This window comes from Cheilinus undulatus, linkage group 21, assembly GCF_018320785.1.
Source record: "Cheilinus undulatus linkage group 21, ASM1832078v1, whole genome shotgun sequence".
NCBI lineage: Eukaryota > Metazoa > Chordata > Actinopteri > Labriformes > Labridae > Cheilinus > Cheilinus undulatus.
In genome coordinates, this window is record NC_054885.1 from 35,604,932 (window position 1) to 35,618,510 (window position 13,579).

A 13,579-nucleotide genomic window follows, 5' to 3' on the forward strand; every position below is an offset into this window, starting at 1 on the left:
GAGGTTAGAGTTTGAAAGTCAAAGGTCAAGGTCAGTAGGCCTCACGTTCATCCCTTAGTTTTCAGGCGCTTTTGCAAAAACATCTTAAGAACATTTTGGCTAGAGGGGCTTCTTAAACCTTTGTAAATGTTCACCAAATTCAAGGATGAACTGCTGAAATTTTTGGACATCATAGATCAACAGTCATGGAGCTCGTCCGGCTCCTTTACTTGCTAACTTTTATCTTATTTTTTTTAAGGATTGTCTCCAAACTTGTCCTGGACGTTCACTCAAACTCAAGGATGAAACGTTTTATTTTGGAGGTAAAAGGACAAGGCAATAGGCCTCATAGTCTTCCCTTTCTTCAATCACACTACCATAGAAAACGCTCCAGCCCTTCTTCTTGATCCACTATCTTTCACTATCCAGTATTTGGAAACCTTGCAGACACTTAGACTGTTGGGCAGTGGTTCTGGTTTGTGGCTGGATTTGAAAGCAAATCATGAAATTTGTGAAGCATTTGCCTCTGATATTGAGGATACTCTGCCATTCTGATTCAAACTTCATAAACTGACATTCTAGAGGCCCTTAGTCGAAGCCCTTTCCCAGTCTTTCTAAATCTGGATCAGCTGCCAGTATCAGGTGGGACCCTAGTCTCTGAGCTGAACTGCTGATTGGCTGAATAAGTGGATCAGACGACAACTAATAAAGGAAATCTCCCCCCCCAGGAGTCCCCTGGCACGCAACGCCTGAGAGACAATCGAGCTGGAAACGGATCAAACCGAATAAAGAAATGAAAAAGAAGTGTCAGATAAATGAAAGAGTGAAAGCGCCAATATTTGGCATTCTGATTAAATTTTTAGAAGATCTGTCAAAAGTTGGAGGTTTTATTACATGGGTTTTGATGTTCTAGTCAGAAGTCAGCCAGTAGAAAGTGATGAAACTTTAAATAAAAGTCTGAATACAAATCAGATAGGCTAGTTTATCGGCGTAAAAGTTGAACATTTCCCCAGAATATCTGCAGCTTAAATGGCCTCAGCTCACCAAAGGCAACCAGGGAGGGAGAGGAGGAGAAGAGCAAGGAAGAAACTAGGGCACTGTTATCTGGCCCCTTTTTACCAACCACCAGGCACCAGGCAGAGAAAGAGAAAGAAAGAGCTGAGGACAGGAGAGACGAGAGGACATCTGAGGTGTAGTGAAGCTGCAGACGAGACAGGGGGAACCTCTGGAGTCAAAACTCCACGTCGAGGATCTGCAGAAAAAACAAGACAGAGACGACCTTGACTGTCTGACTCCGTAAAACAGCCCAAACACAGAGACCAACAACTTTGGAGCAACATGTTCGAGGAGCAGGCGACCAAGGTGAAGATCACCTCCGTGGTGATCGTGGTGGGGATGTCGGCGATGCTGGCGGCAGTGGTGACTGACCATTGGGCCGTGCTCAGCCCCAGGGTGGAGAAGCTTAATGCCACCTGTGAGGCGGCCCACTTTGGCCTCTGGAGGCTCTGCAAGAAGAGCATCTTCATCGTGGAGGAGGACCCTCAGGGCAAAGGCTGCGGCCCCATCAGCTTACCAGGAGGTACGGAGACGTTTAATCCTCCTGCTGTTGGATGATTTTTGTACTTTTAAGCTCAGTTAGGATGACTTTGGATTGAGAATAATTAAATCTAGGATTAAGACATAAGGTTTGAAATTTTAACCCTTTATTTGGACTTAAACCGTACCTCCTGGAGGCATTTCTTTTACCAGATTTAGGAAAAGTTTAAAAAATGTTATAGAAAAAGCCACAATTTAGTTCTGCTTTCTATATTAGAGTATCATAGGGGTCCCAGTAGACCAACACAGCAGAAAAATAGACAGAAGAGCTGCCAAATAGCATGCTTTTATATCATAATCACTATCAGAGCGAGATGAAGCCTTAACTTTGGCATATCTTGTTTTAAACTTTTGCTTTGCCAGTTCATCTTGGATGTGCATGACAAAAATCTAACTTTAGCACATGAAAAACACCAAAATATTGTTATTGGAGTATACAAAAAATACAGATTTTGACATATTTCATTCTAAAGCTTTGCTGTACAAGTTTATCTCGGATGTGCATGGAAAAAAGATCCTGTTCAGGCACATGAAAGACGTCAGTATTGTTTCTTTTAAGTCATTAAAGATACGGATTTTGACATATTGCATTTTTAAAAGTTTGCAGTCATTTTGGTAATTGCATGGAAAAAAACCCACTTAGGCTAAAACAAATTACAAAATTGTTGCTTTTCATATACAAAAATCAGCACAAAGACAGATGTTAATGTATTTTGGTTTTAAAGCTTTGAAGTACCAGTTAATCTTTGTGCATGAGAAAAATCCTGCTTTTGCACATATAAACACTTAAATTTTGATGTTTCACATCCAGAATTCATTATAAATGCAGGTGAAGTATACCAGAACAAAAGCAGGAAACAACTGTTTTAAGTCAGCTATAATTTCAAGATCTTCCTCTTTTGTTTTTCCTATTTGCACATTTTGCATGTTTAATCTTGCGCATTTTTGTCTTTTTTGAGGAATTTTGTCAGGCTGATTTTTCAGAGGTGCAACTTTATGCATGATGTAGATAGTAAAAGTAAATGAACTCTGATTTAAGGTTGTTTTTTTTTTTTTTTTAAATTAAACAACCTTTCCTGGAGATGCATGTTTGGCTGGATTTAGAAACACTTAAAAAAATGTTAAAGAAAATCCATAAATTATTTCCTCTTCATGTATCAGAGTATCATAGGTGTCACCGCAGACTAAAGCATCAGAAAAAATCGACATAAGAGCCATAAATAGCCATAGATAGCATGTTTTTGTATCCGTACTCATGTATCAAAGCAAAATGAAGACTTTTAAAGCTTTGCAGTGTCTTAGCTTGTTGTTAATCTTGTATTTGCATGAGAAAAATCTAATTTGGGCGCATTAAAAGACTTAAATAGTTTTGCTTTTACATCCAGCAATCATTGCAGTTACTCTGGTGTGTCTTGTTAAAACTGCAATACTGTAAACTGCTATTAATCTTGCATGTGCATGAGAAATTTGCACCTTTAGTACTAAAACCCCTTCAATATTGTTGCTTTAACATTCAAAAACATTGCAAATACAGATTTTAACATAATTTGTTTGCAAAACTTACAGTAACAGTTGCATGCATGAGAAAAATCCCAGTTTAGCAGGAATCATTACAAACACATGCAGGTGAAGTGTGTACCAGTACAAAAGCTTGTTTGCTATGTTTTAATTCAGCCATCATTTTAGGATACTCCTCTTTGTTTTTCATTTTTCCTGTTCAGTTTGCTCATTTTGCATGTTCAATCTTGTGAATTTTTTTTTTTTTTTTTTGAAGCAGTATGTCATGCTGATTTTAAAAAATGTGCTACTTTAAGCATGCTGTTTTTACAAAAATAAAAGAAAAAGAATCGGGTACATTTTTGGAAGAATTTCCTCCACATCCACTCTTTGCTTTGATCTGAATCTGCAGTTTAATTGAGCACAAACAAGTGCAAACACACGCACACATAATGCATACAGGGATGTATCTTTGGAGTGGTTGCGTAACACTTCTGAGGCCATTTTCTCACTGAACTATCATTATCTTCCTCGCAGAGTGACAATTATACCAATTAAGCACAGCAGAACAGCTGAAGTTAAGAGCTTAATGGATGAGAATCGCTGCTATACTTCACTGCTAACGTGACGGGAACAAAAATCTGTTCTCTCTGAGCCGATGGGCTGTCAGAGGAAGATGATTCAAATCTGTTTGACCTCACAGCCAAGACCACATTCATCTCAATTTCCTACAACATTTACAGAAAACACTCGCCTCTATTACACTAGAATATACAACTCTGATTCCAAATATGTTGGATCACTGTGTAAAATGTAAATAGAAAGAGAATGCAATCATTTACAAATCCCTTAAACCCATATTTTATTCACAATAGCATCCTATCTTTTCTGGGAAGTGAGGAGTGGAATGTTGTCCCATTCTTGTCTGATATGAGATTCTGGCAGCTTAACAGTCCTGGGTCTTTGCAGGATTTTTATGATGCTCAAAATGTTTTCTGTTGGTGAAAGGGTGGACTGCAGGCAGGCCAGTTCAGCACCTGGACTCTTTGATTGTGAAGCCATGCTGTTGTGATAGATGTGGTATGTGGTTTAGCACTGTCTCTGAAAGACCACGATGAAGATGTGTTGCTTCAAAACCTCTATCTACTTTCCAGATGTGCGAGCTGCCTACACTTTAATCACTAATGCAGCCCCACACTGTCCGAGATGAAGCTTTAGAACTGTGTCAGGGAACAAGCTGGATGGTCCCACTGCTTCTTAGTCTATACTTCACTGCATTTGTGGTTTCCAAAAGGAATTTCTAATTTTGATTCGTCTGACCACAGAACAGTTTTCCATTTTAAATGAGCTTTGGTCCAGAGAGGACAGTGGCATTTCTGGATCATGTTCACATAGGGTTTCATTTTTGCATGAAACAGCTTTAACCTGCATCTAAGCCAATTTTTACCACTTTCTGCTTATTCTTTAACTCTCAACCCATTTTTACCATCTTAAACTAATTTCTGATACTTTCAAAATCCCATTCCTCCACCCTTTCTGCCCATCTTTGCCACTTGTTACCCCTTTCCCACCATTTTTCTGCCAGGTTTTGCTAATTCAAACCCATTTTTACCTCCACCAAGAAGGTTATGTGGGCTGCAGGGTCTGTTAGTTTGTTAGTTGGTTTGTTAGTATCATAACTCAAAAACTTGTGGACGGATTTTAATGAAATTTTCAGGAAATGTCAGAAATGGCATAAGGAAGAACTGATTAGGTTTTGGGAGTGATCCAGATCACCATCTGGATCCAAGAATTTTTTGAAGGATTCTGTACTGTTGGGAGATAGGGCTAATGGCGGAGGTCTGCGCTCTCCGAGTGCTTTTCTAGCTTCCACTTGCTGCCTGTTTTTTTGCCTCCATTAACTCATTTTGGCCACTTTCAACACATTTTTGCTATTTTTTGACCAAATGCTACCATCTTTCTGTCTATTTCTGTCCATTTTTCTGCCAGTTCTTGCCACTTTAAACCCTTTTCACCACTTTATATGCCCATTTTTTTCCCTTTTTTTTTTTACAGTGATTCCCTGTTGCTACACCCATTTCTGCACATTTTAAACCCATTTTTGCTACCCGTGACCCTTCGTCCACAGTTTTTCTGCCAGTGTTTTCTACTTCAAACCCATTTTTTGCCACTTTCTGCATATTTTTGCCAATTCATTAACCAATTTTAGCCTCCTCAAACCCAAATTTGCTTCTTTTTATTCCAATTCAACCACCTTTTCCACCATTTCTGCACCTTTTCCACCACTTTTCTGCCAGTTCTTGCCACTTTTAACAGTAGTTCACTATTTGCTAAATCAATTTTTGCCATTTAAACCCATTTTTCCAATTATTACTCCTTTTCCATCAATTTCATGCCAGTTTTTGCCATATTAAACCCTGTCTTTGCAAAATTACGCCTATTTTTTGCCTCTGTTAATTTCCTTTTGCCTCTTTTAACTCATTTCTACTACTTTAAAAATCCCATGTAACCTCCCTTTCCACCCATTTATGCCACTTTTAAACCCATTTAATTGTTTTAAGTAAAGGGGTTTCCATATACTGGCATGAATACATAAAATGTGTTGCTTGGATAAGAGTGGGTATTATCCAAATAAAATATGTTTATCACAGCTTAACTTTACATTGGACCATGATTTTCCTGATGTCCATGGGCCCCAGTTAGGCTGGGTCCCAGAAAGCTCTTCCTTTTATCTGATTGGCTCGCTGACATTTATCTAACTTTTCGCTCCATGTTTACGATCATTGTTGTGGCTGTGTTTGTTGTGCGTCCTCCTTCAGTTAGCTTGCTCCTGAGTGGTTGTCCCTCCTGCTCACACTTGCTCAGCTGTCTTTGGTGTTCCCACCACACACCAGGCTTTCTGATTGTAAATATCAGGCATGTTCAATAAAGATTTCAAGTCTGAGTGGGTTCTGTCTTCTGAGCAGAACAGAGAGGGTAAAATTACCCTCACACCACAGAAAAATCTGTCACAATTATCCTCAGAGCCATCTGATAATTGGGCCTCTGCTGGGTTTAGTTGGAGGGAGGAATCAGGCTGGAAATCTGCATGCTTATATCCCAGTGTGTGCTAGGCTTTTGGGGGGTCAGCTGTAAAAATGTCACCAGAAAAATCTGTCAGTGGATACAGTGTATCTGGAAAATGCAGGGACAGTTTCAGGAGTTGATGTGTGAAAGGTTGACTCCTCAAAATAAGTAAAAAGCCTTTGGTTTGGTATTTAAAGTCAACTTCTTGAACATATCCCTGTAGCTTTAATTATGAGCCCCGTGTGAACAGAACCAGCGGTGGGATGAAGACGGTCTCTCTGGCCTCTGGCTGTGTGTGCGTGCCTTGCAGCCTAACAGACAGATTTCACTGTGACTCCATCATTGACTTAGCCTCCAGCTCCTACACCTCAGGATCAGTACCAGCCTTAATGAAGTGTGGCTCCCCGCTCCAGCGCGTGAGTTAGAGTACACCTGACGGAGACTCAGGGGGATGAAGGGAGATTGGGGAAGAAAAAGGGAGTGTGCTTGGATTGATGGTGGCAGGGATACCTCCGTTGGCGGGGGAGGGGGTTTCACAGAGACGGAAAGAGTTGTGACAGCTGCCTGTCATAAAAATGTGACAACATCGAGAACTTCCAGAGCACCTGTGTGGTGTGAATGGAGACAGGAATCCGTTAAGACCAGTAGTTTGAGATTTTATTCCCCTATGATGGGTAAGTCACCTGTGGAGTGAGTGAAAGCCATATTTTTGATGACAGACTCCAACAATTCAGTTAAAGCCACCACAGTCTGTCAGAAACAGCAAAGTGACGTCTTATCAGTGAGGAGTCCCAACAGCTTCAGGGATCTGAAACACTACCTGGAATTGAAGGATGGTCTGTTTTCACTCATCAGCCATCAAATACGGCTGCTTCATTGACTGTAGATAACCCCTACATCAAAACACTGACAGCTGTGGTACTTCTGGGCAGGTGAGGATGGTTGTTTACTCTGAAGGATTTTTGATAAGCAGAGGGCTGCAGCTGCACATTTACTGTCAAATCTGGAGTAGAAGACACGTTTTGATACCTTTTCTCTCATTTAGAGTAGGAGCCACCTAAAGTTGGCTGCATCCTATGTAGCGGTGCGGCCAACATGCTACATTAAACTGCTGAGACTGGAACTGCTACCACTGCAAATGTACCTGCAGCCACACGATGCAAAACTCAGGATGCTATTGAAAATGTCTCCCCATTCATTGTGTTTTATAAGTGGCTGGTTTTCAGTTAACAACAAACTGGGATACAAAGTGGCACAGTTTAGGCCAGCAGGCTTCAGTGCCATTATTTGAGAAGATTTCTCTGTCTTTATGGATGGATTGGTCTTATTCCATGTCTGCCATCAGGCAGATCCATCTTGCAAAGCTTCAAGCTGGTGCATTTGTTCCCAGCCAGAGAATTACTGGACCAATCAGTGTTCTTTGGGAAGAAAGTAGTGGAAGCTACGTCTGTGGGCTGGAGCATGTTGACCATGTCACACCTGACCTGCAAAACCGGATTACAGATCGTTTAATAAGCAATCTGCTTACAGGAAAGAAGCTCGTCCTGCATGAAAACATTCTAATGTAGCTCCGTTAGCTGCGTAAGCTACATAAATGATATAGCTACTTAAGCTACAAAGCCACTTTGTGAGCTTAGCTTTAGCTACATTAGCTGTGTTGCTACAACAGCTACATCAGCTATGTAGTTACATTAGCTATGTAGCTACATTTTCTGAAAGCTCAAGTACTTAAGCTAACTTAGCTACATTGGCTTATGTAGTAAAGCAACTTATGTTGCCAGCTTAGCTATGTTAATTTAACTAGAGCTACCCAGGCTAAATGGAGCCACCTTTCATGTAACTACTTCTAAAATGGGTCTATATACTGTATATTCTAATCAAGGATTAGACCTCTGGCCTTATTCTTGGTTTTATTAATTAAATGTTGATTTTCCCTCCATCATCCTTGTATTGCTCTCTGTCCCTGCTTTCTCCTCCTCTAACATCCTCATCTTGCTCTTTGTACCTGCTCTCTTTTCCTTCATCATCCTCCTCTTGCTTTCTGTCTCTGCTTTCTCCTCCTCTGTCATCCTCATCTTGCTATCTGTACCTGCTTCCTTCTCCTTCATCATTCTCATCTTGGTTGCTACCCCTCCTTTCTTCCTCTCTGTCATACTCAACTTGATGAAGTTGAGTTACCTTTCTCCTCTCCTCAGGCTCTGCCCCAACACCCAATAGTTATGTTTTAGTCTATTTGATACTGATTTCAGCATGTTGATCAATTCTTTTACTGGCTTTGATTCGATAAAGACAACAATTACTAAAAAAAACAGATAACAAAAATACAGTTTCTATTCCAGGCTCCTCAAGGGCCCTCACCTGCTGTGGGTAATCAGTCCCTTTTTCCCCCCTGTGTTAAGCCCATGGTAACCACCTCTTTCTCCTTAAATGACTGATTTGTCTGACCATTCTCTGGCTGTGTACAAACATTGATGCATTGCAAGTTGATCCACCTGATGATAGCTGTGGAATCTGACCAATCCATTGGCTTTGCAAGGTACACGTAAACTCTCCAAGGTGAAAGCATGCAGTATTAAAAGAGCTACACAGCTGCACAGAAACTGCATGTCGGGGATTTTGCTGAACATCATTTAACATCCTAAACTTGAACAATAGCTGCATCCAGATCTGTATATTATGAAGCTTAGGGACATGACTAAAGCTGCATCATCCCCTAAGCTGGACCTAGTAACAGGCTTTGGAGAGAATCCATCTGACAGACTCACATCATCGCTGACACACCTCTCTCTCCTCCAGCCGCTGAGGGAGTTCAGCTCAGTGATCCCTCTCTTTGTGTGCACCTGCTCTGTCAGGAACCCCATTGTTTCTATTTCAAACCCAGCATTGTTTCTTCTCTTGGATTAAAAGAGAAAATGAGTCATTCTCTCATATTACCTGAAAAGATCCAGGTGATTTGGCATATGAGGACACAGTTCTGCCATTTGCTCCCACGCCAAGCTCAATAGATACGAGCCTGTCTCTCTCTCTCTCTCATTTGTGGCCTTGGCGCTCGCCGGGGATGGGTCTGTGAGTTTGTTGGCACGTCTTTGTCCCCGTAATCCTCATTTGCTGGACTTGGGTTGGTTAGTTTCTTGTTCGACTTCACTTTGTGGTGCCAGTGATCATCATCCAGATCAGATTAAACTGCTCCCATGGCCAGGAAAAGCATGTATGAAGTCCTCGTTAGCGGGGATCCTCGTTAGCTGGGATCCAGCCGGTTGGACTGAGAGAGTGGTTCAGTTGGACAGCAGAGAGAACACAGCCACTTTTCTTTTCTTTCAGCTGAAGGACTGGCTGGATAAAACACCCGAAAGAAAAGTTACAATAGGACTGCAAGCCTTTAAGGCTTTTTAACCTGGTCACATGACATGAAACTAAATTGTGATTATTAAAGCAAATGCAATGGCCTAAACGGACCCAAACTATACCTCATAGCAATTTCCATCTTGGCTCGCTGTTGATGTTTGAACATATTTGAATTGCTAATTTACATGCATTTCAGGCAAATTGGCCTATTTCTATTCAAATAAGCCATGCTGCACAAAAACATCCAATTCACAAACATCTACATGCAGCAGCAGTCAAATATTTGGTGATAAAATGTTAAAGTGTGTATTTTACAAGGCTTTCCACTGACATGTTGAGTCATCAGTAGGAAAAAGCAGTTAGCTAGGAGGGCTAGGTATTTTTTAACCAACGCAAGTAATAAATCATTAAAGCATGATAATAAAAGAGAGATTAAACTGAATCGGTTCACTCAGACCAGGCCTATGTTACATTAACTTAAAGCTTTGCAAGTCGACAACATAACAAAGTTCTGAGAAACAAGCACGGTTTAAACATCAATATGAAAGCCAGAAACAAGTCACACGAGTTAAAGTGCAGTTTGCAGAATCATTAAAAACAAATCTGAGGTTTTACCACTCCATGTTTCTGGACCAAACAGCACCAAACTGGACCGTTTCATCCCCAGTGTAAAAGCTTTATTCTGAAAGGTTCGGATCTTTGTATCAATGACCGGAAATTCTGGCATCAAAACCAGAAAAAAGGAAATCCAACACCAAAAAGAAAATAAACCATTAGCCATTTACTGGAAGAGATGAATTAGTTTAAATATTGAACAACATTTAAATTTACCCAATTTAACAGTAAGGCCGGCCACAGACTAGATGATTTTTTAATCTGAAATGATTTTAAAACCTTGAGAGACCACAGACTTCAGGACAATTTCCCAAGATTTTTCATCTTTAATCCTCTGAACGCACACACTAGAGCAGTGGTTTTCAAAGTGTGAGGCGGGCCTCCCCTGGGGGGCGCCACAGAGCTTCAGGGGAGGCGCGGAACCATAAACCAGACAAAAGGTGATTTGCTTTGCTAAACTCTGCTGTGCATGGAGCAAAATGGATAAACTTATAGTTACTATAAGGACTACGCTATAGAGCAGTGTTACTCAACCAAAGAGCCAAATTATTGAAAATACCTTTGCAAGAGCCACAATCTAAGAGGTGAAAAGAGGCAAAAACAGCTTGAAGTAGCAATAAAGATAGGTTAAAGGTGACAAAAATGGTCAAAAAGCAGCAAAAAATGGGTGAAAATGGGGAGAAAAAGTTGAAAAAAATGGACAGAAGGTAGCAAAAATCTGTGAGAAGTGACAAAAAATGAGTGGAAAGTGACTTAAATGGGCAAAAAGCAGTCAAGAGTGGAAAAAAGTGGCAAAAAAAAAGAGGGAACAGGTGGTATGTAATGGCAAAGGGTAGTTTAAATGGGCAAAAAGTGGCAAAAAATTGTGAAAAAGGGCAAAAAATGGGATAAAAGTGGCATAAAGATGCCACAAAAATGAGCAAAAAAAATTTGAATAAAAGGGATAATAATGATGAAAGATAGCTTAAATAGGCAAAACAGTGAAAAAGGTCAAAATGGGATAAAAGTGGAAAAAATGGGGAAAAAGAAGCAAAAAGAAGTTGTAAATGGCCCAAAAAATATGAAAAAGGGGTATTTAATGGCATTATACCTGAATAAGAGGGAAAGGCAGATGTTTAAGGATATTTGCAAACTGAAATAACCAAAATATATTAATGTTAAAAATGTTTAAAGATTAGACATAAATGTTTGAAATGTTGTTGTTTATTCATTTTTTAATTTGAATCCTTTTTGTGGGTGGGGTCCACTGAATGGATCAGTTCTTCTTAGGGGAGCCTCACTCTCACACACTTTGAAATCCCCTGCACTAGACGACCCAGCCAGACTGTCAGATCACTGGAGGCCACACACCTGCCGACCTGCCTACGACCTCGCGTGATCACGTGACTTCAGAAAAACAAAACAAAACACGGATGTCTGTCGATATCGTCTAGCTGTCTCTCCACAACAGGCTGCCCTGGCGTGAGTTACAGGTGCAGCAAAAAATCATAAAACAAGGGAAAGACTCAGGATGAAATCATGAAATTAAGGTACAGTTGTGTTTATGGTTGTGAGCGGTGACATTAGTATGATCTGGCTGTGACGCTACCCCGTCTGCTCGCTCTCATTGGTTGTTGTGGGTACTCCGCCAGAGGCGCCACAACGCAATTTGGAGCAGTAAAACAATCGTGTTGACACCACACACGAGGATTTTTCAGACAAATAGTCATTAGCAACAAGGCTCCTCTTGGGATACGCCTCCATGATCGTTGGGGGAGGCAAATCTTGCCTCGAATCGGGCTTAGAACCCTGTAGTGTGTGGCCGGCCTAAAACAAGGTTAAATAAAAGGTATCGATGCATGTCCATAAAGGACTTCAGGACTTTTGCCACCATTTTTTTTCAGACACCTAGTCACGACCCACTGAAAACAGCTCCTTGAATAACATATTTGTTATTCAAGTGTTCAAATTACAGCAATTCCATTGACAATTTAAGAACAAACACGTGAAAATGTTTTGCAGCAAACCTGCAGGGTGAAATAAGCTCATCATGTCCTGTGGTATGTTGCAGGTTGCAGGATTCAGGAGTCTGTTTTCTGCAGCTTTGCCTGGTCTGCAGAAATAACCACTGAGTTTACAGCCTAATGGAGTGTTTAACAAAACCAGCGTTACTTCACGTGTTTCTCGGTTTAATGTGTGTCGCAGGTCGAGTGTTAGACAAAGCACGGTGGTGTAAAAACCCCCGAGTTGATGGAGAGTGCACTATAATAGATTACATCCTTGATGAACAGAATACCCAAGCAAGCAGCGGTGATTGGACTTAATAACACACATTTGCATTTTCCCAAACAGAGGAGTAGTTATTCGTCAGGAGGCCGTACACAAACTCGGTTTCATATACGGCACAATTACACTGCCTTTGTAAAGAGCTTGTATAACAACGGAAGCAGCGCGGTGAACCCTAATGACTTTTGAAATTAGCTTCCCACAAAATGACGCATGACAACTTGAGTGCTGTGAAAATCAAGCGAACCCTTAGTGGATCACACGGCACTGCTCGGCTGGGAAATAAAGCGCATGAATGATGCTTTAGAGTGCTCCAACATGTGATGGAGAGGATTCAATTATGAGACGTTTTGCAGGAAAAGAACCAAGTGGTCAAGCTTTTCTCATTCTAGAGAGGAAAGATATTTCCACCAGAGCAGCTGCACTTTCAAAACAAACCACCCTCCTCCTCGTCATCTCTCCATGACACCGGGCCTGGTTCATGCTCCCAAATTCATTCGCTCTAAAGCACCTCGAGCCACCATTTTCTGTTTCTAAATGCCCAAAATGTTTGTATCTCGTCTGCCAGGTTCCAGCTTCCTGAGCAGAGTCAAACTGTGGAGGAGTGTCGCTGATTTAGTATTCAGAAAACAAGTTCAAAATTTGAATGAATCACTCCACATTATGTAAATTTAGGAGGAATCACATATTTAGAGATAGCTAATGCCACCGCTGACAGATTAAGATGGAGAGTTTTAGTTTTATAGTTGCAGTCAGACTCATTATTGATTCAAAGGTGACATATCACACCACTTTCTCACCTTTAACACACCTTGGGTCTAAGTGAAACATCTATGCCAAGCTTTGGTTAAGATTTAACATAAATCCTGCACCAGGGGAAGTTTTAACATTTATTTATGGGGTTTGAGGGCAAAAAGAGTTTAGGACAGTGGCATTGACCACTGACAGCCTGGAGCTGCAGCACCAGACAGTTTGGATCCTTATACAGCATCTGAGACAGTATTTAAATCCCCAACCACTGAAACTAAGATTCAGTGATGTTTACATGGCAGTTTATGTGCCATAGAGGAGAACTGTTCTCCTTACAGAGTGAAGTCTAAAAAAATGTGGACAGTTTTAATAATTAACAATGTTTTTAGGTCAGTAATGCTGCTGTAATGAAGGTTAAGGGAAAGATCTTAAAGCATAGGTTTATTAGCTCATTTCTGATGGCAGC

The 13,579-nt window shown here is 40.8% G+C and overlaps 1 protein-coding gene across 1 annotated transcript in view; it reads left to right on the plus strand.

Moving 5' to 3' along the window:
• The first annotated feature begins 1,317 nt into the window (after nucleotides 1-1,317).
• Nucleotides 1,318-13,579, plus strand: part of LOC121503912 (voltage-dependent calcium channel gamma-1 subunit-like) — a 30,861-nt gene continuing 18,599 nt past the window's right edge. Inside the window, exon 1 of the mRNA XM_041778519.1 lies at nucleotides 1,318-1,558. Within this exon, the coding sequence (XP_041634453.1) occupies nucleotides 1,318-1,558 (241 nt within the window). The remainder of the gene's footprint in view (nucleotides 1,559-13,579) is intronic.